This window comes from Protopterus annectens, chromosome 7.part0 (assembly GCF_019279795.1).
Source record: "Protopterus annectens isolate FY-2018-M chromosome 7.part0, PAN1.0, whole genome shotgun sequence".
NCBI classification, from domain to species: domain Eukaryota; kingdom Metazoa; phylum Chordata; order Ceratodontiformes; family Protopteridae; genus Protopterus; species Protopterus annectens.
In genome coordinates, this window is record NC_056739.1 from 518,678,475 (window position 1) to 518,706,356 (window position 27,882).

The window sequence follows — 27,882 nt, forward strand, 5'->3', positions numbered from 1 at the left end:
TGGAATGGAAAGATTTCCCTTTTCTGCACTGCAGTACAATCTCAGAGTTGGTATATTGAAACAGCGGAGGGTGTGGGGGCACAGCCACCCACTTGGGGGGTGTAGGGGGGCTTGCCCCCCTGCTTGAACTGTTCAGGTAGGTTTTTTCTTTGGTTTATTTTTTTTATTATGTTTTCAAACTTTTAAAAGTTTGATCATATTATGTCAACCATATAATGCTCAAATTTTTAAAAGTTTGATTATGTAATATGGATGTCAGTGATGTTCTATATTTACAGAATTGTAACAATTTATAAATACATTTCAAGTATCTACAGCTACTTGAGATGCAATTTATTTCTTAAATTAATAAATTAATTGGTCCACTGCTCACCCTTTTCAGTCATGGTCAAGGTCAAGACACCTGTGCAAAAATAAATATGCTACAAGTATGATATGTATATTTATTTGCATGTGTCTATATATGTGTGCATGTTTGTGTGTGTGTGTGTGTGTGTGTGTGTGTGTGTGTGTGTGTGTGTGTGTGTGTATATATATATATATATATATATATATATATATCTACACACACATGGCTACCATGCACTGCTCAATGCTCAGTTTGACATCTATTTCTACAGATGGATGTTGTTAAATGCACTCATAGGACTGATGAAAGGTGAAACACTGAATGTTGTTTCTAGAGAGAACATTTATGTGTGGCTGTGGTAAGGAGGTAAGAGTGGATGGTAATACAAACATTTTTCATCAGTTGGTGTGTGTGTGTGTGTGTGTGTGTCTGTGTGTGTGTGTGTGTGTGTGTGTGTGTGTGTGTGTGTGTGTGTGTGTGTGTGTGTGTGTGTCTGTGTGTGTGTGTGTGTGTGTGTGTGTGTGTGTGTGTGTGTGTGTGTGTGTGTGTGTGTGTGTGTGTGTGTGTGTGTGTGTGTGTGTGTGTCTGTGTGTCTGTGTGTGTGCGTGTGTAGTGTTTATAGATTAGGTTTTGAGTGAGGGATAGAGGAAGAGATAGATACGTGTTGTGGGTCTGCATTTGCACATGTGAAGTGTGTGTGCATGTCTGTCTGTCTGTTGTACTGCTGGTAAAAGTTTTTAATAACATAAACCTACTTTCCTACCTACCTACAGCTGAATAATCTACACTCAAGCTTACTCCTTACCTCTCTCTTACTCTTCTCCATGCTTTTCTTTTTTCTTGCTTCTTCTTATATAAATATGTACATTTATTTTGCTACTGAAACATTTCTTCAACTGCTACGAACATGTAAACATTTGTAAATGCACAGTTTACTATATTATATATGTTGACCTCTATGTATGTGCACAGTTTCCTATATTCATATATTTTCCATTTTAACACCATGTTTTACACATAGTTTTCTATTACTATTCATTTATCCTGGGACAAGCCTACTATTGGTCATTTGTGGTCAGTGCTCTACCTTTGTAAACAGTCATAATTAAAGATGTGTACAATTGGGGTTTAGGGCAGCAGTAGAGTTAGGATTAGGGATAGAACAGGTGAATAAGGTGATGCAGGGGGCCAACACCCCCCCTACCCACTCTTGCTCATGTTTTCTGGCCCTAAACCTGCACCTGTCCTTAACTCCAATCCAACAATTACATTACTAAAAAACAATCACTAATAGCACTAGCTTATCTGTACTAACTCATGTGCATGCCTAGCTTGTTTGTGCTAACTCATGTCCATGTTAGTGCCTAGACCTGAGACCGACCGAACACTAACACTTGCTTAGTGAACAGGTCTATAATCTCTCAAGTAGCAGTTTGACTGCTTAGCTGAACTGTACATGATTTATAGTTCCAGAATGCTGGAAAGGTATTTGTAGGTATTGGGTCCCTTTTATTACATCAGATGATCACATCATCGAATGGCATTTTGAATGGCATTTCATCAAACATGCTGTTCACTGAACCGTTCTGATGGAGATCGCATTACAGAAGGGATCAGGAAATTTGTCTCCCACTGTAGTGTGATCTTGGAGTTGGTATATGTAATTAGCAGGGTTGTGGGGAGTTCAGTGAATGGCATTTCTGATGAAATGCCATTCGACAATGTGAACATTCGATGATTTAATATAGACCTATAGTTGTTACATTCTATTATTTATAGAAGAAATTGATTTTGAAAATGGCATAGAGTATAAAAGATGTTAGTATTTAAATAAGTTAATTGAATGATAACACCAATGTATGTTTATGCATAATTATTTTCAGGTGTCTTATATCTCCCCTGATGAATTCATAGCCCTTTTTTTTGTCATCTCTTCTAGCATGTGACTGTGAATTTTCAGGCACAGAAGGTCCTGGCTGTGATAAGAACACGGGAAAGTGCCTTTGCCGTCCAGGTGCAACTGGGATCCGCTGTGATCAGTGCAAGCGTGGTTACTGCAGTCAGTACTATGGATGTGTCGAGTGTCACCAGTGCTTCCAGTTTTATGATAATGAACTCACTGGGTTTGCTGTGCGGCACACCACCCTTAGGAATTCTTCTTTGTATATAGAGGGAACAAAAGAACATGACTTTGGTCCACAGTTCTCGCTCATGGAATATAACCTCCGCCAGATCCAAGATCTTGTGACCAATCCTCTTGTTCCAGATAGTGAAGTGACTACAGTACGGAATATATACAGGCAAATCAGGTAATCTTATTTGTTTTGCAGTTAGTACAAGTAATAGGATAAAATGGCATTACAACCTCAATTAAGAATCGCTCATTCTCTGTTCCGTCAGTATGGGATTATGTGAATACTTGTCACCTCCTATATTGATAACAAGGAAATAATTATTTGCTCCCATTACAGGAAAAATATGAATGTGATATTCTGAAATATGATCTTTGTTTTTCCTGATGACCTGCATCAGTTTGTCCTATTTTCATTTTATTATTCATTAAAGAGCTACTCACAGATTAGCACAAGTAAAATTATGCAAGAAGCCATATGTGGGACTTAACAATCTATTCAAGTCTCAAGGAAGATAATTTCAGGTCTTCAATATTTTAAAAATTGGCATTGCTTACAGTGTGCTTTTCTGCCAAGAGACTGTACATCTCAGTGTCCCCCCTCGTGAAAGCTTTGTCTTCCATTTCCTGTCTACATATATATATATATATATATATATATATATATATATATATATATATATATATATATATATGTGTGTGTGTGTGTGTGTGGATCTCTATCAGATGATCAAGTTTTCAGAAACTCGAAATTCATATGTTCAAGACCATATGGCTGAGTTTCTAAAAACTTGACCATTCAAAAAACCCCCCACAAAAATCTAACTTTTTTTTTACGTATTTGCCGGCACCTCCACACTCCCTGCAAATTAAATATACCAACTATGAGATCGCACTACAGTGTGGAAAAGGGTACATTTTCCATTCCGCACTGTACCGCAGTCTCCATTCAAAACCTTTGAGTTTTTGGAAACTTGATTATATGGTCTTGACCATATGTATTTTGAGTCATCTGATAGGTATCCATATATATTCATATATAATACACAATACCAACTCAAAGTTTATCACACCTTGGTTTAAGGGATAAAGCACACACTTCAAAAATGCGAACATGCAACGAAGCCATATTAGTGTCAAAGGCCTTGTTACATTGGACACTGTTATCTTCAGATATCAAAAACTAAACAAAACTAGGCCTATTTGTTAGTGTCATATCATGTCCATGTACTGTAGGAGTAATCCACTGCATGGAAATCAGGTTTTTGGGGAGAAGTTCTTATTGTTTATATGTAAATTTAGGGATGATCATTCATGATGTCAGACATTCAAGCTTCTAGGAGTCCTTATTGATAAACAGTTAAAATTTGATACCCACCTACTAAGCAATATAAAGAACACCGACCAGAAACTAGGCATGCTCTACTGTCATAGCCACTATATCACTCCCACTACTAAACGTGTACTCCCTAACACCTTCCTCATTCCTTCTCTCTTATATGATGCCCCACTTCTTACAAACCTTCAATCTTCTCTAAAAACATAGCTATCCTCCTGTTATAACAACATTTCTAAGTTTGCTACCAGCTATAAATCCTCCTCCCACCACTACAATGCACTACACAAACTAAATTGGCTTGAACTTCCCAACCATCTTACCTACATTCAACTTACTCATGCCCATAAACTCATCTTTAATCCCTCCATCAGCCCCTCCCTTGCCTCCTACTTCAAAATGCACCTCCCAAACAGACTTCTAAGATCCAATAACCAGAATTTGCTTGAACTGCACAAGCTTGCTCATCCTCCAGGCAAACACCTACTATCCTTTTCCCTAGCTCGCCTCTGGAACTCCCTGCTACCTCTTATTCGTACTACAGAGAATCACTCTATCTTTAAGACCCTGCTTCATTCCCATCTCAAAACCCTCTGGGAATGTTCCTGCTCGCATCCCACATGACTCACCTCTTTTTCCCCCGTTTCTCACACTCCCTTACTTCTCTCTTCTCTTCATCATACTGAGCTTCTCTGACTACGACCATCTTCATTCTTCTCATTTACTCCTACTCTTGCTCTACTTTTTTTCCTTATTGCCCCACCCTTCTTACATTCAACGATTAACACCTCGTATACCCCTATCCTACTTTAACTCTGCTAAGAGTTTGTGTAAAACTGTAATGTCAACCCTGTGTTATTTCACACTGTAACAAATCTAACAGGAATATGCACCAATGGATTTTTATGATTTTAGTTGATTTATTTATGTGTGCGTGTGTGTAATTTTATCTTTTGCTTTCCTGACGGTATTTTCACTGCAATCGTGTATTTTTTGTTATGTTGTGTAATACCATTGTTCTTCAATAGCATTACATAAATGTAAATGAATTGTCTTCATATTATATTGTTGTTCATGGAGCTTTCTCCTCAGGACTCCATTGTAAACTGTCTCTTCTTGGCCCAATGGACTATCTCAGTAAACAAACTGTAAAACAAACAAACTAAATCTATTATAAGGTACTAAAATAAATGTATATTCTTTTCCTTTATTTCCAGTACATATGAGTAACTCATTTAAAAAACTGACAGAGGAGATATAATTTATACTTGGCTTCAGATACTATTTTTAATCTGTGCTCTGCTTTGGTCTTCCTTATCAAAACTAAGATATTTTTTATCTTTTTGATAGAGTCTTTAGTGTGAGTCTATTTTCATTAATTGCAATCATCATTTATTTATTTTTTATTGTAGGATCATAGGAGTTGCAGGACAAGTGAGCAATGAGGTAATTTTTGCCTTGCCAGCACCTACCTATAGGCCTTGCCTCTCTTTTTGAGGAGGACTTGGCCAGTCGTACCAGGGGTGAACTTATGAACACCCATTCAATTGTCCAGTTCCTTTGTAAAGGCAGACACTGTGTCATACTGTTTAATTTGAAAAGTACATTTACTCCAGAGAAGGAGCAGGCACTGCTTAAGAAATCTATCCTCCACTTTGTCTTATTTGTTTGTTGGAGTAGATTTAGATCTCTGGCCTTAGTGTTAGCCAGACTTTGAATTATTGGAGTATAGGAGTTCTTGGACTACTGGATCCATCATGCCCCATAAGCAGGACACAGATTGTCCCTAAGGAGTCTGTATGAAAATAAATATAGTGACCAGTAGATGAGGAATAACAAATTCATCCCTGGTCTGACACCTATGTCCCTAATGGACAGTTGCAGCCTGTTAATGCTTGACCACCCAAGCTCTAGCCCACATATAACCTTAGAATAATCTTAACATGCCTAAACCTATAAAATATGTTTGGAACACATGGCTGGGCTTAAAAAGGCTCTTATGGTCATTAGCTTAGTTAATAACTATGAACCTATGATAAAGCCTGCAGTCCTTCTTTGTAGTTCAGATCTTTTATGCCCCCTGACCTTTTTAGTTACAAACTTCTGAGATGTTCCCAATTGCTTGCTATGTTTGATAGGTTTCATCCCAAAGGGGACATGGTATTCAATGCTGAGCCTAATCAATGTGGGGTACAAGGTGGTGAGCATTTCTTTTTGTTCTGAAAGAAATGCCATTTGCTATGCGCTGTGCAGGATAAAAGGATTTTCAACTTGCAGTCTCAGTATAAGTCTGGCATTCTACCTAGGTATTTTTACATTCACCAATATATTTGATTCTGACTGGGGATGCTTTGCTTATGCTATTTGTTAGATGTTAGTAAATTTCATTAGCATAGTTGACAACTGAGGCTAGTTGAACACTGAATGTCTTGCAAGGTGAATTTGGAGAATTCATGGGTTAATAGGTAATTACTAGGCTAGCTGCCCTTGGTGACCATTTTAAGTATATTCAATTTCCCTTTTTTATGCTCGAATTAACTTATCCCATTGGTTAGATATTGGCCTTGCACATCCCATGGTTGATAATTATCTTTCCCGCATTCAGTTCATTTCTAAATTTTTTGTCTCTTTAAAGTCCTTGGATTCAGAGGTGCTCATTATGACAGGTTTAGGTGCCCCAAAGGAGAAGGTTACTGATTACAACTGAATTTAACCAGATATAAGGATAATATATGAGTTTTCCAAGTAAGTAAAAATGATACAGAGGTTGACGTTAAAAAGATTTTGAACCTATTTGACTTGGTAACAAGTATTACAAACCCATTATAGCCTTTATTACATTTAGGAATTCTTTGGGCATATCCAACTTTTGCATGACAAGAAGCTCCAGTGAACCAGTTAGTTGAAATTACTCATCAAAAAATGTATTATTTTTTTTTTTTTTATGTGAAGTTCAGTAAGCACATCAAGAGATATTTCATGATCCTCCATGGACACCAGATACATAGGTGATTCGTATAGCAGTTATCTTCTCTTTGTAACTGAACATCATGCTGGGTGAGGATAGGAGTCCAGTTAGGGCCAGAATCAAACTTGCTTTTGACATATGCATAGCAAACCTGAGTATGTCCCTCAACACGGCCATCTGGGTTGAACTCCCCAGGTCATTTATACTGATATGAGCCACCACCAGGCTATATTCATACTTGTCCTGTTTGAGAGACAGTAGGACCCTTGTAAATATCAGGTCTTGCTAAGTGTTACCCTTTGTCCAGGTTAGTGGGTGTAGAGTCACTGTACCTAATGATGAGGTCACAATGGTACTGTAGCATTCCTACTTAGATGCACAGACCTTGTGGCAGTGGAAGGTATTCAGTATGCAGCCTAGTGATGTACAGAGGAGTGTGAGCATGGTGGAACTGCATTAGAGCATTGCTGCTAAGGCTTATTAATCCTGCTTTTTAGAGGCTTGAGATGGATTTTTTACATCTTTATTGTATGTAACCTTTTGGAGGTATGGTTAGGTTAATGGATTCCTCATCAGCATCCTGTATGTAAGTGAAAGGTTGGCCTCCTGGTTATATAGTATAATTACACCTCTCCTAAGTCTTATCATGTTGTCCCAGTAGTGGTAGTAGTTGGGTGGCAGTGAGAATTAGTCAGTTACTACACTGTCTCAGAACTTCAACTGTAATGAAGCAGGCCGGAGAGGGAATGGCGTTACGAGGCTGTCTGGAGAGGGGATGGAGTTATGCTGGATCTTCATATTATCCAGCTTGGTGAGATTACAAAGGCAGGAATGATATATTGATCCTATTTAGTCACTAAGCACTGAAGATATGTTGAGTAGGCCAACTGTGCTGTGGAGAGGATGTACTTGGAGAGGTAGAAATGTGCTAACATTGATGCAACAACTACCCAAACCTGCATGGAAGAAAATATGTAATATTGATTACAGTGTAATGAGATGAGCTTGGCTTGGATGCCACAAAGCACACAGCTACAGCTAAATATAGTTAGAGCTAATAACTAGCCCAAGTAGAAAGGGAGATATAACAACTTAAATTTCAGCAGCTTATCCACAGGCAACACAATTCTTATAAACGAAGATCAGGAGCAGCAGTGGATAAGGCTATGCAGCTGAGCTAGGAGCAATAAGGAATTCCTGTACAAAAACAGCAGCAGCAAACCACAACTTAGCACAGCTTACTGCCAAATTGGTGTAACAGCAGCAGCCTTTAGCAACCATGCAAAATATGCAAAGCAAAGACATGGGAAGAGAATGCTAGATGACAGTTATAAGCACTTTAAAACAAGTTAACTATGTCTATGTAGTGCAATGCATTCTGTTTCTGTGCATGGTGCAGTATGGTCATATTTGTTTAGAAATGCATATTTGAGCAGCAGTGTGTCAAAAGGAAATGCAGCAGAGAGCAGCCTAGCCAAAACAGAGCAGCAAGTCCTACAGTGCAGTACAATTTAAGAGTTATACATTCAAGTCACAACCAGTAACAAAAACAACTGTAAATTAAGCATGGGACAACAGAATACCTCAAACTCCTGCAATTTCCTACTCTCACTGGAAAAAATGCTGTGTGTCCCGAATGAACAAAACTCTGGCACAATAAACAGTATTAACATATAAGCAGTAAATGCACTTAAAAAATGACTTCAGTGTTAAAATATTAGACTTTCTAACTAACCACTGTTTTTAAAATAACTCTGCAGGATTAATTTAGAGTACTTGATCCTTGTTGATTTTGGGTACCAGATGAACTTAGCTATTTCTGTGCAGATTTTGTGAAAGAAGTTTTCGGGGATGTTAGTGTTTGTTGCATTTAACTGATAAATCACTTTTGGAAGAACATTCATTTTAATGACTGCAACCTTAGCTAAGGTTGATAGCTTCACATTTTTCCATCTATAGAAGACTTGGTTTACCTGTGTCCATAGCATCCCTAAAAATACTGGAGTCTCCATGTGAACCACATTTTAAAAGAATGAATATTATTTAAAGAATCAAATCATCACATTGTATACAAAATTCCTCTATACTAAGTAAAGTACAAATCAAAGAAGCTTAGACAACCAACTTAAGGATGAATCAGATACGTCTCTCTCATGATTCTGCCCTTTAGCTGCTGTTGCACCCGCTGCATATATTATATACAGTGTGTTAGAGTTTACGACACCATGCAGATAGGATAATTCTATGCATTTTCCTGTTAAAATTTGAAATAAATAGTAAATGTGTTCTATTCTATGTGACTTAGTAGAAATATGACCTGACTGCATGTTGAAACAAATATTACTTTGTATATGACAATTTTCATGATTGTTTGTATTGTTATATACTGTAATATACTTTTGGGAAACAAAAATAAATATGGAAAAGAACTCTGGAAATTTGTCATGCAAAGTCAAAGCTGACTTGAAGAGCAAACAAAAATAATCCGAATTCAATTGTCTGCACTACCATCTAGTGGAGATGGTGCAGTATTTTTGAAACTGATTAATTTGTATAGCTTTGCTTATGCTTTCATAATGAAAAAATATAAATAGGTATCATGCTGGTCAGTCTTAGGGACAGGAGAATCAAAACACAACAGTAAAAACAATAATGAGCATGAGTGATTAACTGGTTTATTAGTCCATTAGAACTTCTCAGCTGACCCTGATTCTGCCTCCTAATTTTTGCCCTGTCGCTTGTAAAAATTTTGATTTTCTGATTAATCACTGAAGATCACAGTTAGTCAGTAATACCATATATTAATTGCGCACATTTTATTGTATGGAAAAAGCATGTCGATATAAAACCTGTTGTTCTGTTAACTTTTACGTTAATTAGGATAATAATTTAAAACTGCTCCTGATTTTGGGCCTTTGTCTGTCTCTTATTTGTTGCCTTTCATCAGAAGTAGTTAGTAAAGAAGTTGAGAGGTATTATTTTTACTTGTTTTTGAGTACAGCAGTTGCAGTCATCAGGAACTCATGCAGTACCTTTGCTGATATCAGATTGTGTCTAATATAAACTTATACTGTAACATGTCATCCAGAAATAATATGTACCCTTTTATTAAAATAATTAAATGAACAAATAAATGCTACCTAATGATACTAAATTGTTTTCAATGCAAACTAACAAGTAATTACGAAGCAACTGAGAGGGAATGAAACAGCTGCAGATCCTTCTCCATTCCCTAGCATTTGTCAAAATAACCAATTTTACTTCCCTCAGCAGGTAACCTATAACCAGATGCATCATGCCATCTTCTTCCAGAACCATCTCTCTCAGAGCAATTCATTTTCCTCAGGATGAAAACTACCATGCTCTTAGTTAACTAGTGTCCACACAGCACACTTCTTTGGAGGATATAGACACAGCAATGTGTTTATTATGTCAGTTGAGGAGTCGAATCAGGAACTAATCAAGGCTAATCATCACAAAAATCAATGCCAATTACTTGCCATTTGTGATATTCAGATGTGTGCTATGGATAGAACTTGGAAGGGAAACAAAACCAATTGGGCTATCGTGTGCCATGAATAGTCTCCCAAAAAATTTAGCCAACACCAATGACTGAAGGCAGTCTGCAAACCTACCACTTCAGTACTCCAGATTCATTCAGCCAACACCAATGGCTGAAGGTAAAGTGCAAACCTACCACTGACAGTCCTGTTGTCCCATTAAGCCAACACCAATGGCTTAAAGGTATGTGCAGCAATAAAGGCGTCATGCCTTGGCTGCCTGTCCTGTCCACTGACACCATGCAGTGGCTCAATGAGAGAATGTCAAGCTGTCTAATCTTTTGCCCCCCATCAGGATCCACACTAGAAATTTAGCCTTCAAAGACTCCCCTTCCACCACAGAAGGGTGACATGTCTTACATATCATCCTGCTCATTAAACACATCTGCTGAAAACTTCCTCAGTTCTCCTATTCACGTTACACACAAACAACTGTGTAACTAAACTGGACAGGTGATCCCCATAATTTCTGTAACACTTATGTGGTTTCACAGTAATAGTCACACACTGCACCACCCTCCCTTGTAATGCTGTCACCAGTTCCTGACAGATTTGTTTATGAGAATCCTAATCCTCTGGACTGCTTTGATGTTTTTGCCCCCAGCCAAATCTATCCCTCAGTGATATTTGATAACCCTGTCTTCGTTCCTGGCCAGTTCTGTCTTATCTGTTTCAACCAGTTCACTTTCATATCTCTGATGCATAGTAGTAAACTGCTACTGAAATCACTCCCCACTGTAGAACAGAGTGTGTGTTGTGTCTCTAAGAAGCATTTCAAAGTGAGGACACGTACGTATAAATGGAGAGCACATGCAGACAACAGTGCCATTTTGAGAGAACAGCCAGAGTGTTAACATGTATGAGTGCAGTAGTCAGTCTGTTTATAAGTTTATCTAAGTTTAAGTTAATAAGCCTCAACCCTGATGTGTTTGAATGTAATAAAGCTGTTTGAACCAAACTCACAACTATTTGTCTTGTTTATCCTGAGTGGACGAGTGACATGGTGTCAGAGGTGGCATGTCTGAATGATATAGTACCAGCACTGGTATGCCTGAATGACATGGTGTCAGAACCAAGATGTTAAAGCAACAAGAAGCCAGAAGTTGAGCCATGAGGTGCACAGATAGAAATAGAGGTATATAGAAGAATAACTTGTCCCAACCTGCTCAAATGATTGAAAAAGGTCAGAAACGAATTTCAGGTAATTAAAACGTGCATAAATGGTTTATTTCATAAAAAAAATGATACAAAGCATTTGCAAAGCACAAAATGCATTATTAATCAAACAAGAAGCACAAAACGCATTATTGATTAAACTTAATCAAACAAAAAGCACAAAACGTGTTATTGATTAAGCAAAATGTTAGAAACCATATTTGATAAAATTATTCATAATACTTATGAGAGCATTCAAATTTACTTCTGATCTGCATAATGAGCACGTTAAAAGTAAAATGAACAGAAGAAAAGAATAACAAGCATGATAGAAGTCAAACAAGTATGATGAGTACAATAAAAGGGCAAAATGAGCATGGAAAAGCAAAGCGACTGCATTTTTTTTAGTAAGCTACCATGTTTTTTGATATGAGCTACTATTTCTTATTGACCAAAGCTATTTGAAGTATAACTAGAGTTGTTCAAAGTATCTCAGAGTGTGCAAAGTGTTTACAGTGTGTGCTTTATAACAATACAATTATTTGAAGAGTTTACTGTGTGCAAAGTACAGTTATTTCACAAAGTGCAGTCATTTCAAAGTGTTTCTTACACTGTACAGAGTTATTTCACAGAATACAGTTATTTTGAAAAAGTTTCTTGTGCTGTGTACAGTTCATTCACAAAGTGCAGTCATTTTGACGTGCTTCTTACACTGATAAGAGTAGTTTCACAAAGTGCAGTGATTTCAAAGTGTTCTTGTGCTATGGAGATTTATTTGGCAAAATGCAGTTATTTCGAAGAGTCTATTGTGCTGTTGAGCATAATTACACATTTCTGGCATAAGTTTCTGAAGTGTATGTGTGTATGTTCATACATAACTCTAAAAGTCTTTATTACTGTGTGTTGGCATGGCATAGTCATTTTGCAGGCGTAGTCCACTTGTGTTTGATCATAATATTGCAGAGGATAGGAACGTATTTGCGCAAGAATATATTTTCATACAAGCTGCCTTTTTTGATAAAGATGCATGAACAAGGGCATTTATTCTGCTTAATCAAGCTTGGTCAGAAGCCATTGAAAGAGGGCATTCATTTGTATATAGTATATGCAGGAGAAGGGGAAAAACATCATACTGTCATACAAGCTAAATCAAGGAAGGATCCTGAGTGCTTGTAATGTAAATTTAGAGAAATGTGTAACTCCCAGACAAATGTTACGTTGTAGAGGAAAGTATTTTATACAAGAGACCAAAAGTCAGGATAAACTTTTGCAGCTTACATTACTGACTTGAGAAACAAAGCTAAAATGTGCAGATTTGGTGATTTGAAAGGTGAGTTGATAAAGGACAGGCTTGTGTCTGGTGTTAGTAATGCTGCAGTGAGAAAGACTGCTTTGAGACAGTGATTTAACATTGAAGAAAGCCATAGAGATTTGTCGAATACATGAGCTTGCAGAAAGGCACACAAATATGCTTGGAAGTGATAAGAGCATGGTTCCAGCTGCCTCTAGAGCAAATGTAGACAGCGCGTAGCATGTGGCTAACAGAAACAGGCCTAAGCACATGGCAGCTGCATCCTCTGCGTGATTCCCAGGGAGATCCCGTACCTTTCCAGCAAGTTCTAAGAATAGCTCAGTAAAATGGGCATGCTCAGTGCAGCATAAGAGTGAGTCAGGAAAACCCAAGTCAAGTCTCATTGTTAATTGTCATAATTGTGCCAATCATGAATCCAAAAGAAATAAGTGCTTAGCATTTGGTCAGCAATGCCACAAGTGTAAAAAAATGGAAACAATTTCAAAAGCTTTGTAAATCAAGCAAGCCTCATTCATTTATTAAGAAAGGTCACTCAAAAAACAAGTTTATCATATAGAAATCTGCAACTCTACTTTCTATAATCAGTGGTTGGTGAAAAGGTAAATGCACTGGATTTGTTGGCAAAGAACAAAGGGTTTTGTACTGTCCTGATTAATGGTAAACTCACAGACCTCAAAGTGGACACTGGTTCAAAGTATAATGTTATGTCAGCAGAAACATTTGCTGGAGTAAGAGCTGATTAACAACTTAATTTGGCCAATTGTGTGAAGATTGTTGCTTATGGAGGTGAAGAGATTCAAACCAAAGGCTCAGTAGTACTTTCATCTTATTCAACTGGGAACAGTTACAGCTTGCAGTTTTATGTAGTCAAAAGACCTGTATAGGCATTATTAGGTCTCAGAGACTGTTTAAAAATGAGCTGCTTTCTTTTACCAAAGAAGTCCATCGTGTAAGCACATGTCCTAGTTCCAGTTTCACCTATGCTATTTTCTCAGAGTATGCTGATATTTTCGAAGACAAAGCTAGGCAAACTTCCAGTTGTGTACTCCATGAAGTTAGACCCAGAGGTCAGCCCAGTGATCAGACCAATGAGAAGAGTTCTGATAGCTATGCAGGGTAGAGTCAAAGTCCAGTTAAATAAAATGGTGCAGCAAGGTGTGATGTGTCCATTTACAAAACCAGCTGAATGGGTGTCTTCCATGGGTGTTGCTCATAAGAAAAGCCCAGATGAAATTAGACTATGCATTGACCCAAGAGACTTAAACAAAGCATTAAAGAGACTCCACCATCCTGTGCGTACAGTCGAGGAAGTTGCTACCGTCATGCCAAATGCCACTGTTATTTCTGTCTTCGATGTGAAGAGTTCATTTTGGCAAGTAATGCTTGATTGCACATCTTCATTACTGTCTACGTTTAGTACACCATTTGGTAGATACAGATTTCTTAGAATGCCTTTTGGAATAAATTCTGCCAGTGAAGTCTTTCAGCATGCACTGGAGCAATTTTTTTCAGGCTATCTGTGTGCTATAATAGTAGATGATTTACTAGTCGGAGGCAATGGTGAAGCAGAGCATGACAGAAACCTCAGGAAAGTTCAGGAAAGAGCACATGGTGTGAATCTAAAGCTCAGTCCTCTGAAATGTTAATTCAGGCTACCACAAGTTACTTATATTGGTCATTTATTTACCAGTTCAGGCTTACAACCAGATCCTTCCAAACAGACATTTTTGAGATGCCAGCTCCAGACAATGTCCAAGCCTTACAGTGTTTCCTTGGTATGGTTAACTATTTGGGCAAGTTTATACCAGACTTCAATGAATTATCAGCACCCTTAAGAGAGCTGACATGAAAAAATCTTTCCTGGTCTTTGTTGGAACAGCACCAGAGAGAATTTGATAACCTCAAACAGAAAATTGCCAGCCCACCTACGTTGAGATACTATGATGTCCACAAAACAGCAATTCCTTCCTGTCATGCTTCAAAGTTTGGTCTAATTGAGAAGGAACTTTTAGGAATTGTGTTCGCATGTTCGAAGTTCCATGATTATATTTAGGGCTGAGCTATCCAGATTGAGACTGATCATCAACCTCTAGTCACCATTTTAAGGAAGCCTATGCATACAGCTCCAGCAAGAATACAAAGAATGATGCTCAGGTTATAAAAGTACAACTTCAAAATGGTCTATACAAAAGGCATATTTCTTTATCTGGCTGATACATTATCCAGATTGCCCAGAAATACTACAGAAAAGCTTGATGCAGAGACTTTTGACTTAGATGTAATGGAAGTGCGTAATTTTTCTACCACAAGACTTTATGACCTAAAAGATCATACAAAGACTGATTCAATTTTACAAAAGCTCAACCACTTCATCAGTGTTGGATGGCCTTCAAAGCAATCCTGTGTACCATCAGAAGTGCAACCTTATTTTCCTTACAGAGATGAGATGTTGATGGAAGATGGTATCATTTTCAAAGTTTCTAAAGTTGTCATTCCTACTTCCTGACAACATGAGTACATCCAGATTTTGCATCATGGCCATCCAGGTTTTGAAGGGTGAGAGGACTAGTATTTTGGCCTTCTTTGTCAAAAGATATTGATAAAGTACTTTCATCTTTTTCAGTATGCAATAGTACAAAACCGCTTTTGCAAAAAGAGCACTTCAACTAAACCAGATTCCTGAACTACCTCAGTCAACAATAACCACTGACATATTTGAGTGGAATAGGCAACATTACTTAGTGTTGGTAGACTCTTATTCGAATTGGTTCAAGATTGATTTGCCACCTAGCCTAATGTCCAGTACTGTTATTACTTAGGTGAAACTTCATTTATCAGTCTATGGTAATCCACAGAAAGTTATTTCTGACAACGGTGCCCAGTTTACCAGTCAGCTATTTCAGAAAATTGCAAAAGAGTGGGACTTTAACCATGTTAACAGTAGCCCGAAGTACCCACAGTCAAATGGCCAAGCTGAACATGCAGTACAAAGTACAAAGCAATTACTAGAGAGATCAAAGTGTGAAAATACAGATGTTTTCTTGAATTTGCTTGCTGTCGGAAATATACCCCATGACAATTTACTTGGCTCACTGCCCAAAGATTTCTACCTAGGCAAACCAGAATAACCTTGCCTATCAGTTTCAGGTTGTTAGTGCCTAATGCTAAAAACAAGAGAGCAATCAAAGCTCAACTTTTCAAAAAGTGTTCATTCCAGAAGTCCGACTGCGATACAATGAGCAGATTTCTTCATCCATTGAAAGAAGAAGAGATAGCGAGGATGCAAACAGCAAAAGGTTTTGATTGAATTGGTCAAGTGAGAGGTGTATGTGTCGAGGTGAGATCTTACTTAGTAGAATCTAAGGGTACAGAATACAGAAGAAATTGCAGGCATCTTCTTCTGGCGTCTGAATCAATATCTCAGCATCGTACCTGTGATACAGCCTCTAGCTTTCAGTACAATCCAGACAATGTTCCTGTTGAAGCTGGCATAATGGTTAAGGTGTTTACCTTACAAGCACAAAGTTCAGGGTTTGATTCTCACATGGGGTAATTTGCTAGGCTTAAAATGGCCCACAAGGGCAGTAAGCCTAATACTAATCTATGATGATGTCCCAGATGTCCCTAAAGTTGAACATTCATTAAAGACAGTCCCTTTTGCTAAACCCAGTCCTAATTTTTACGCCACATGATCAGATCATATTTCTAGACCTAGTGTAAAATACACAGCAACCTGGACATTATTGTTTTACTTGTAATTAGTTCTGTACAACTGCATGTCAAAGGATTATTTCTGTACAATTGCATGTCAGTGATTATTGTCATCATTACTGTGCATGACTTATTTCTCAGAGAGGGAGGATGTAGAACAGTGTGCGTGTTGTGTCTTTAAGAAGCATTTGAAAGTGAAAGCACATGCGTATAAATAGAGATCATTATCCTTGCCACGGTGGTACGGCGGTAGCGTTGTTACCTCACTGCAAGAGGTTTCCCCATTCGATTCTCTGCTTGGCTTGGGAGTGCCTTCTGTGTGGAGTCTGCATGTCCTCCCCACCATTGGGTAGCATTCGAAAGACATGCGTGCGTAAATGGGCGTGCCTTCGTTAAAGGTTGGGCATCGAGCTGGCGCCTCGGCGTTTCATAAAATTCTACTGCCAATCATTAGCGGACTGGAGTTCCGCTGTGGCTACCCCTTACCGGGAAAAAGCAGAAAGACAAAGAAGTGCTGGCAACAGTGCCATTGTGAGTGAACAGCCAGAGTGTTAACATGTATGAGTGCAGTAGTCAGTCTGTTTATACATTTATCTAAGTTTAAGTTACTAAGCCTCAATCCAGATGTGTTTGTATGTAATAAAGCTGTTTGAACCGAACCCACAACTGTTCATCTGTTTTATCCTGACAGGATGAGGGACACCCACTACATGCAACACAGTCACGTGGTTTCAGAAAATGTTCAGTAGATTCCCTGAGAGCTAGCAGTAGGTGTCTCCCCTGCATTTCTCTCCTTCCCAAACATTGTACATAAACTTCTTCTTGCTTGAATACCATTTCTTTCTCCATGCTTTGTTCAGTTCTCTACATGTGTGATACATATCGAAATGAACAAGTATCCAAATCTCCATTGGTTGCCTCTTGTCATCTGCAAAAGAAAAAAATGGATAACACCAGTGTGACTTAACATATATTTTAACATGCTTGCAATCTTTTACAGCCTAAATGAATTCAGTTTCTGTTGCCCCATTTTACATATCTGTATAACACAGCCTCTGTTCTAAATGAATGTTTTACCAACTTTCTGTAATTCAAATAGATTTACTAAGGCCTCTTTCAATACTGTTCTAAACTGAAAGAAATAAGGGGACTCCATTCTTGTGGCCCAAAAATCAAGCTTCTGAGCTCAGACTCATGCTCTGAAACTTCCCAATTCTCCTGTCTCTGTCCCAGTTCATGTCCTGCAGGGCCTTGAGCTTCTGCCACTTTCCTTTTCCTAGATGCTACATCATTATTTCATTTGTTTTGCTTTGTTTATTTTATTTGCTACTGAAAACAAGCAACTGGTTACATTGCCCTTTTTCAGCAAAGGCACGCAGAAATAAAAGCTCCAAGAAATAATATATGTACAGTATTACAATGTTTAAACAAGATCTAAAGAAAGATGTGCAGAAACAACGGCACTCATTAAATGGAATAAACAGAAAATACCACAGAAACTTAAAAATTGTATTAAGGTTTAAGCTGTGAGATTGGCGCACATTACCACATTACAGAGCATCACTGAAACAGGAAACTTCATCTTATGCCTCCTTACGTAGATGCAAACACCATCTGCCTTCTACCTAACATCACTCGGCACTAGCACACTAGGGTACTGTGTGTTGTTTCCTATGCTACACTCTCTCTGATATCTGGAAGGCCCCATAAAAGACTTGAAATAACCATAGCCCATACTCCAAGCAAAGTATGCATTCAATAACCTCACACTGGTGTACAAAATTGCTAGGATGCATCAGTAAGCACTCATCCTCTTTCGCTGGCTCCATTCTTACCCAACTCTACAGCATTTTCTGAAGTGCACATGCTTGTACTGTATTCTACCAGCCTTAGGCTCAATGGCACCAGAATGACATCCTACTCAGGCTAAAAATGTGGTTTAGCTGGTGTTCTTCTGGTACAAGCCATCACACTTCCCTCCCTTTGTTTGCCCTAAGCTTCAGAAAATGGACAATACTATTTCTCTACCAATATGTTGGTCTTAGGTTCATTGATTTCTCTATTGTACTGCAAATCAATTTATTGTCAGACCCCACTGCTGCTAAAGAGTCTTGCACCAATTCAGACCGGTTGCTGGTGCCAGTTTCTAGAATCTGCCCCAATCAAAACAAGAGTGTGGCTCAGTATTTGCATTTCCTGTGCTCTGAAACTAATGCTATGTTGCATTAGTTTCAGTACAAAGTGCCTTATCAGTCAACCTCTGCTGCTGGTCTTCCTTAAGTGATTATTTACCAGGTTAACCACTCCCACACTGTCCATCCTAAAGAAAATGTACTTGTTCTGCAGCTTGCTTGCCAAATATGGGAAGAATTGTCATTGCCTTCCCCCTGTGCCAGTTCCCTTGACCAGTGTTCTGCAAGCCTCCAAACCTGATACCTGCTGCTGCATCTGCAAATATTGGACTTTTCCAATCAGATTTCCTCTGTTGTCATAGCATTACTCCATTAAACCCTGTGAAAAACTTCTGCCATACCTCATAATCTGTCTTTCTTTCTGCTGGGATTCATGCCCTATAGTGTAGTTTTATTTAGCCATACCCCTTTGCACTCAGTATCTGCATAAATGACCTTCACATGGGGATAACCCTTCATGCATAATTTATCAGGCCAGCCAGGCTCTGTAGATCTTATAAAGCAATCTTCTATGCTGCCTCGACTGCCAGTATATTTATTTTATCTTTTGATAACCATATTACCCCTTTTTCTGTGATGAGCTCACTGCCCAAGAAGACCAAGCACATGGCTTGTCCATCTGTCTTATTCTCCATCAGTGGTGGTCCAACCTCCCTGGTAATAATCATAAATTTCTGAAACTGTGACTTCCACCCTTTTGATGCTGCAGACCTGAAGGACCGATCACCCTCACTTTCCCATCTCTTCTCCTATCTTCATATCCCCCTTACCTTTGTCGAGCCTGTTTTCACCTAGGCAATCCAGCCAGACCTATGATTCCTTGGCATGCTCTCATCCTTTTTTGAATCCTTCCACATGCACAGCTGCAGTTATCCTTCTATAGGCTGTTAGCACACCAACGGCATTTCTAACCAACTTTAAATCCATCTGTGTAGCTTCCCTTCCCCCATAGTTCTTCTGCATACTGAACGTGCACATTCATAGATACCAATCTGTCTATTAAAGTTTGAATTATATGTCTACATCATAGATGGAAGAATGAAGGAAATGCCATTTGCAGCTGCATTGGTTTGTAGAAGCTGTTAAGGTCTAATGTCCAATCCCCTCAGACGCTGTCTGGTTCGAGTTTGTATGTTCTGAATTTTTCCATACCTCCAAAAAGACATGCTACTTTGACCAATTGGTTACTCCTCAGTTGCTAGGTTTCCACAGTGGAAGTTTTTTTTTCCTGCTGTCTTATTGCAAATGATCCCTTAGCTCAGTGGGATGAATCTGCTTAGCCAAATGAAATACCTGTCATTCTGAGAATTTGTGGAAAAGTAATGGAGGACATAGAGAGTAAAAGCTGCCCATCTTACCAAAACATGCACTCACTTTATAAGGCAGGCAGTAGATTGCATTGTTAACAGAATGTTGACTGATTAGGAACAGTATTCATATCAAACCTCATTCATAAAAAAGTCACAGCATTTTGCTACTCTGGTAAATTGCCTCTATATTTCTGAGCAATGAGGGGGTGTTGGCAGCTAACAATACTTTTAAAATACAGGGTCACAGACATAGCTAAAGTGGGGCAAAGCATGCAGCTACCCCAGATATAAGATATTAGTGGGAGAGATCGGCAGATGCTGATCACAGAAGAGCTTATTTCTTTTTTGAATTTTGAGTTTTTGGAACACCTTTTTTTTTTTTGCTCCTCAACTTAGGGTTGGGGGGGGTGAATCAGTAAAAATGCCCAGGGCCACAAATGAGCCAGCTACAGTCATCCTTCTTTATCACTGCACTGCAACAAATCCCAGCAGCTTCTCATTTTGTTTTAGGACACACTCACAGGGGAAACTCTTTTCTCTTCAGAAATCTTGCAAACAGAAGGAATTTTGTTTCCATTTCAGAAATCAGGCATTAGATAGTCTTCTGCATACCGAGAGGAGAGTAATTCTGCTTCTCCAACTGCAGTAGTACACAAGAAACTGTTTCCTGTTAATTACTGTGTAGATGGTTTGCCTAATTGTGTGTGTGTGAGTGTGTGTGTGTGTGTGTGTGTGTGTGTGTGTGTCTTCACAGACACACATCTGTATGGTGCAGGGGCATGCAGACAGCGTCAGAGAGTGTGGGGGGGGTGTGGGTGTCATGGTTGGGATATGGGGGGTGCAAACTGCTATTGGTATTTCTTTTCTATTTTAACTTTTGACTTTTTCAAGACACCACATGTTTCTTTGCATGAAACTGGAAACTGAATAACTTCAAATCAATTTGACATCCTGTATCCATTTTTTAACTAGAAAGAAAAAGATCCCCATGTTGGAATATTTCACTACTTATGAAATTTATTTCAGGATAAAAACTGATCCTTTAATGGTTTCAACATTCCCAGTGGTCTTATATGCAGCACATCTTAGTTTCTTGTCCATCTATCTGACTTGCAAAATGATTCATTTTTAACATGTGGGAAGATTAGTTGTAGTTTGTTTGATGTTTTTGTGTGTCTTTTGAATTGCTTTACTGCACTGATTGTACCTAAGCAGAAAACCATATTGTTTACAGCTTTTATATGTTGCAGTTTAGGTGACATGGTAGAATTTTGGTTTGCACTTACAGTACTGATGTTTCCAAAATAGCCATGTGGTTTGTGATTTTTAATTAAATTATTGGTTATCTCTTGCATATTTAAATTTCAGAGAAAATTATCAGCGGATTAGTCCAACTCTGCCAGTTACGGATGTGACTGCTTCCCTCTCTGGTGAAATTGATAGCATTACAAGTGATCTGCAACGCCTTACAATAAGGTATGAAGCTCAGAAGCAAAAAGTGGACAGCATGAGTACAACTAACCCAACAGGTAAGATGCTAAGAAGATGCAGGGCATGACCTTTTTAATTGTGTTGACATGGAACATCTGCTTTGTATCTGGCTTTTGAAAACATTTTTTAAAGGATTTTATCTTATAAAGGAAATCTACTGCTATCCCTGCCAGGCTTTTGGTGGGATTAATCATTGCTGTTTTCACCCTCTACCTGGAAACAAGTTGTTTCATTCTATGTGATATGACTACTGTTTCTGTTACTATAGTTCCATAGTAATGGCTTTGATTTATAAATCAGCAACAGCAAAATATTCCCCAGTAAGCCACTTGTCTGCCTCTGTGTATAATTCTATTTGCTTACTTTAACTGCCTGGTCCAGGGTCACCACCCCCGCCATTTTTAGTCATATGTATAGTGGCACGTGATGAGGGTCTCTGAGAGCTGCAATAAGTTTTCACCGAACGTGATCTGTTTGTGTTCTAACCCTACTATTGTACCTATTGATCATATGCATTGCTGGTCTAAGCAGAGAAACATACAATGAGCCCCTGCAAGGAAAGTCACGCATTTGTATGTGGGAAGTCTTCTTGGGGGCTGCAGCAAACCTTGCTTAGCTTTCTCCAGTGATCTTAGTCTCCACTGTGTATCTGCTGGGGGAAGCACCCCATGTATGTGCATGGCACATCCCCCCAGCAGAGGTGAAGAGATGAAGCCTTTAAATTTATGTCCACCCCTGCATCAGCTCCAACAGGTACCAAATTACATTCAAGCTACCTGTGTGATAGAAGAAGCTTTGCCACTGTACATCATCAGAGGTGCCCTGCATGCCCAGAAAAACAAAGGCACATTTTCTTTTTCTTGACTCATTAATGTTAATGAGCTTTCACTAGTATGAATACAACATTATTTTATTTTCTGAAATAGTAATGAGCATCCTTCAATCATTCATGCCATCTGTATCGGTTACTCAGTTAAGGTTGCTTGCTCACAAAACTGAAAGTTGTTACATAAATACAGACATGACATATTACAAAAAGCTTGGGAAGAAGAATTTTTTTAAAATGTAGAATTGTACTGCTTTACTGGTAGCTCCTACAAGCACATTGACTGTCACTTTCAATTTCTTAATTCCCTCCCCCACATTGCTACCATGACTTCTGTAAACATTCAGCTTTTCCCAGTTAGGGGTTGCCACAGCAGAACTCTGATCCGCTAGAGACTGGAAGTTGATTTTTACGGTGCTGAGTTGCCAGCCCAACGCCCAACCTTCAAGGAAGGCACACCCATTCATGTACACACCTACCTGCATGTCTTTAGATGTCATTTGACCGCAGGGAGGACATGCAAGACTCCACACAGAAGGCACTCCAGCCGAGAATCGAACGGGAGAACCTCTTGCTGTGAGGCAACAATGCTAACCGCTGCACCACTGTGGCCCTGCCATGACTTCTGTGAAGCAGAATTCATGACAACTCTTGAAATGCTGAGGTGAGCATTATCAGCCTTTCAATAGATATCTTGACAACTGCAAATAGACTGGGGTAGCCTTGTTAAAACAATTTTCAGTGACTATGAGGGTATATCTTTTCTCCACTGTTGTATTATGTTCACCTCTGATTAGGTGTGTATGTGTGTATATATATATATATATATTCATATACATATACATTTAGGAGGTGTGATGCCTTACCAGATGTGGAATGGAGAGAATCTGTCTCCCATAAAAATACTTTGATATTCACTGAATGTGGTTTCAGCAAGTTTATTTCATTTTAGCATTCACTGAAATGGTTGTTGATAGATCAAACTGATTCCAAATCTGACTTGAAATGCATTAGAAAATGATCCTGGCAGGAGCAGAAGGCTTTCTAGATTATTCATTCATCCTGTTTGAATACATAGTGGGCGTGTCAGCGCAGTGTCTGCTTTGTTGCCTGAGATGCAGCACTGTTTCATGCACTGCACAAAACGTTCTGCACATGCTGCTTTTTGTTTGCATGCAAACTGCAGCGCAGCCTTACCAGGGGGCACCTGCCATGGGAGAGTGGTGTGCGAGGATGACATAGTACATCTCCCCATCAAGATAAGTAATACTCTGATGCTCACTTCTCACCTCTTTAACTAACTAAACAATGACCCGAGCTTTTTTCTGACCCTATGATACTCGCATGTTAGATAGCTGCCCTGTCTTTGGTGTAATATGGGACTATACACAGATAATGGTTACCATGGAATAATAAACTTATTGAAGAATGCAGAATTTCTTCAGGGTTCATAAATTCTGTCAACTTCATCAGCACAAAAGGCCTCCTATGGAACTATTGCAGGTACACAACATAATCTGTCTGTTTGGGAGGGAAAACACAACATTTATAGGGTAAAAATGTACATTTTGTACTCCTGTGTTATGCAGAGTTTCTAAGTTTGCATTGCACTAGGATGAAGGATAAACTATATGTAAGACTTCGGTGTGTGCACGTTTTTGTGTCTGTGTGCGCTGGTTTATGTGTGTGTGTGTGTGTGTGTGTGTGTGTGTGTGTGTGTGTGTGTGTGTGTGTGTGTGTGTGTGTGTGTGCAAATGTGGGTTTATCACAACCTGCGCATTATATTTAATAGTACTTTAATAGCACTTTTAAGACAAAAAACTAAACTTTTTTCATAACATTTTCAATCAGAAATGCTCTTTTTGACTGAATGGGATGTGGAGATAATACCAAGATGTGAACATACATTTTATAGACAGAATACAGGCACTAGAAAGCACAATAAAGGATTGGGAAAATAGACAAAGATTCTTTAATCTTAACTTAATATAGCTGCAAGACAATACTGAAGGGCCACATTTAATAAAATACCCACAACTGGACTTACCAAATCTTCTGGGTTGATGCTGAACTATCATTTTTTTCAGACAAAGTTGGTGTACCATGCATTTAGTCCATTTAAGTATCCAAATCACAACAAACTGTTATTTATTTTAACTTTTGAGATGAAAAACTCTTGCTGTGGACTGCAAAAGAAGGAAAGTTTTTTTTATAATGAATGATATATGTGAGACAGCTGGCTAAAACTTTAAACGGATTAGAGATACGCAAATTAAAGAAAAAGAGACCAATATACCAACCCTATGATATGACCACAATACTAAAAGACTAGATTGAACAGCCTGATGCAGCTTGGGGTCTTCTCAAGTGAAAACTAGCAAATTAATTCTTATAACAAACTGCTGCAAGAAGCTGGGCTCAGAGGAAAATTGGACTGCAGAAATGTAAGCAAAGGGAGACGAATACAACTGTATCATTTAATTTAGATAGTGGGAAAGTGGTTAGGGACCAGAGCAATATTATCAAAACATTCAAAACATTTGGACTTAGAAAAAAGTTGGATAGTTGTGTTGGAGTCTTAGGCATGAATAACTTTGAATTATGTAGTCCTAACTAAACTAGGCAGTGACCAAGTAGAAAAGTTAAAGATGAAAATAACAGAAGGTTTATTAAATAGAGCCATTAAAGATAAATTCAAAAGAAAAGCATCAGGACCAGATGGCTTGGTACAATAACTTTTTCATCTTTTAAGAAATACTTTGGCACCAGTACTGGCTGAAGTATATGGAGAGATCCAAGAAAAGGGATAATGCATTTCACCTTCTACCTCTTCATTGAGGTCTTTCCCAAACCTGGCAAAGGTGCAGTAAAGAACTCATGTCCAGTCTCATTTTTAAATATAGCTATAAAATATTTTGCCAGAGTGCCAGCCAACATATTAATGCGGAAAGTGCCCTCCTTTATCTCTGTTGGGAATAGCATGGATTTGTACCAGGAAGAAGTAGAAGCAATTGTCTGAGAGTGCCAATAATGATTATCTCTGTCTGGCACAGCATGGATTTATACCAGGGAGAAGCACAAGTGATTATTTGACAGTACCAATAATTTTAAATCAAGCCAATCAGACACACCTTAACTGACTATGACCATTTTTTGTAGATTTTGAAAAAGCGTTTAACTTAGAATGCTGGTCTTACTTATGGGAGGCATGCATACTCAATGGGTTGAAAAGATCAATACAAATACCCTACAATAAGGCATCAGCTAGACTACTAACAAATGACAGGACCTCTGAGGCTTTAAGGCATCAGCTAGACTACTAACAAATGACAGGACCTCTGAGGCTTTCAGATTAACTGGCTGGAATGTCCCTTGTTTTCCTTCCCTATCAACTACAAAATATTAATAAGAGTACTGCAGAAAATCAAGGTGGAGGGAAGGAGGTAGGAGTACAGTGACACAGAAAGAAAACTTCCTGCTGTTTGCAAATGACTGCTCGGTATTAGCAAAAACACAAAAAATAATCTTCAAATGTATAGAAAGATACTTCAGCACTTTGTCTTCCACTTAGACCTTAATTTAAGTATAGCCAAGGAAGAAGTATTACCCATAAACATAGAAAAAGTTATAGAAATTTTCATGGGTAATCTGCATTGAGTTCATCTTCAGCCAAGTGTCTAGATATTAGGATACAGTTTTTTCTGTAAGAAAATGCAAAATCAATATCAGCCCCTTATGGAAAAAATATTTAGGTGCATGTTTGGCAGATGCTAAGACTCTCATTAACAGGTAGAATTGTTGCACTAAAGATGACTTTCATGGCTGATTTCTTGTGTTTTGAGTTACATACCATGTATAGGATCCTTTCAAAGCATTATTAAAATTAAGAAACTAATGCAAACTTTTATTTGGGACAATGAACAGTGTAGGATGCAAAAAGAGAGATACTCTAGTAAGAGACAAGAAGGAGGGTGACTGGACATTGCAATTTACACAACTACCTTTGCATTGGTACTGTTAAGCCAACAGAGTAATGACCAAAGTCCTTGATGGACAGATACAGAAGCAAACCTCCTAGGAGGAGATGGAGTGAAAGCACATGGATGCTGTCCTGAAAAACTGCCATATTCTTTAAAACGATCATGTTATTTATATAACACATGCACATCTAAAATTGCTATTGAGGGACTTACAAATTTCTCAGTTGTCGGGGAGGGGGTGACAGACTCATCTGCTGCAACCCCATCTTAAATAGCTGACAGAACAATCTTTTAAAAAATTTAGTAGAATTTTGGCATAAGAAATTAGCAAATAATATAGAAGTACAAGGTCATAGCTTCCTTGCCACATTGCATAATAGATTTAATCTTATAAAGTAAGACCACATAAAATAGTTATAATTAAGTTTTATAGTAAGAAACACAAAAATAGGCAAAATAAAAAAAAGATTCACATCTAGTATAACTAAAGTGAGGGCTCACCCACCACTCTCAAGGTTTTTCATTGAGTAATTGCAACTAAATACATGTATCTGTATAATGTTAATAAATACTTTCAAAGTGGGAAGAAACATTTGCCATAAAACATATAAAAATGTCAGAACATTGTAGAAAAGTAATGGCTCTGTCACCTGGACTCTTCCATGAATTTTGGGAACATCATCCATTTTGAAACTTATGGAGAATATTCATGATCTGATCATGAAAAGTACTGCAAAAGACCACATGAATCCTAAAAAAAATTGGTTAATGAGACCTGGTAAAGCTCTCATCTCACTGACCATTGTAAAAAAAATGTAGACCTTAAAAATACAGTAATTATTAGCAAATTGAAAAACAAAAAACACAGAGATTTATGCATGGAGAGGCACTGGACAATTATGCGTATAGATACTAGGACATCTCTGAAAAGTGATATTTGTAGAGGTGGGTCCTACCCAGTTGATAGGCAGAGAGAGAGACGAAAAGATGAGAAAGCAAATCCAGTATTATTAACTAGCGTAGCCTTCCATTTTATACTAAGGAAAAGTATTGTCTCTTCCATTACATGTTTACAGTCACAAAATCCTCATAGTTGCAGCTAGAGATTAAATTTTACCTTTAACCATAATTTCATGATACAAGGAAGAATCCCAAGGGAATAACATTCCTCCTTTTTGCTTAAATATTTCTTTTGCATGACGGACTTTCACACATTTCAAAATCAAGTGTCATATGCCTGCCTGTCTCTCGGTCATTTCACACATCTGAGCATGTCCAGAAATAGGTAAATTAGAGCCTGCCAATTTTCACAGTATAACACAATTTGTGTGCAAAGTGAAAAGGGAAAGCAATTAGTACAAGTGCAGTGTTCCATATTATTTTGTAACAATACCAGAAATTTTATTTCAGGTATGTCATTTTATTCACATTGAGATGATTGTTACTAAGCTGATTCTATTCCTAAACTGTATGTTGGGGATTGAGTCGCATTAAGTTATATGGATAAACAAATGTAAAATAAAAAAATAAATAAATAAATAATAAATATGCATTCAAAACT

General features: G+C 38.2%; 1 protein-coding gene across 1 annotated transcript in view; it reads left to right on the forward strand.

The window, feature by feature from the left end:
* The window catches only part of LAMB3 (laminin subunit beta 3), a 366,988-nt gene that overhangs the window by 249,068 nt on the left and 90,038 nt on the right, over positions 1-27,882 (forward strand). The window contains exons 14-15 of the mRNA XM_044077133.1: positions 2,289-2,658; positions 21,393-21,553. Of these exons, the coding sequence (XP_043933068.1) occupies positions 2,289-2,658; positions 21,393-21,553 (531 nt within the window). The remainder of the gene's footprint in view (positions 1-2,288; positions 2,659-21,392; positions 21,554-27,882) is intronic.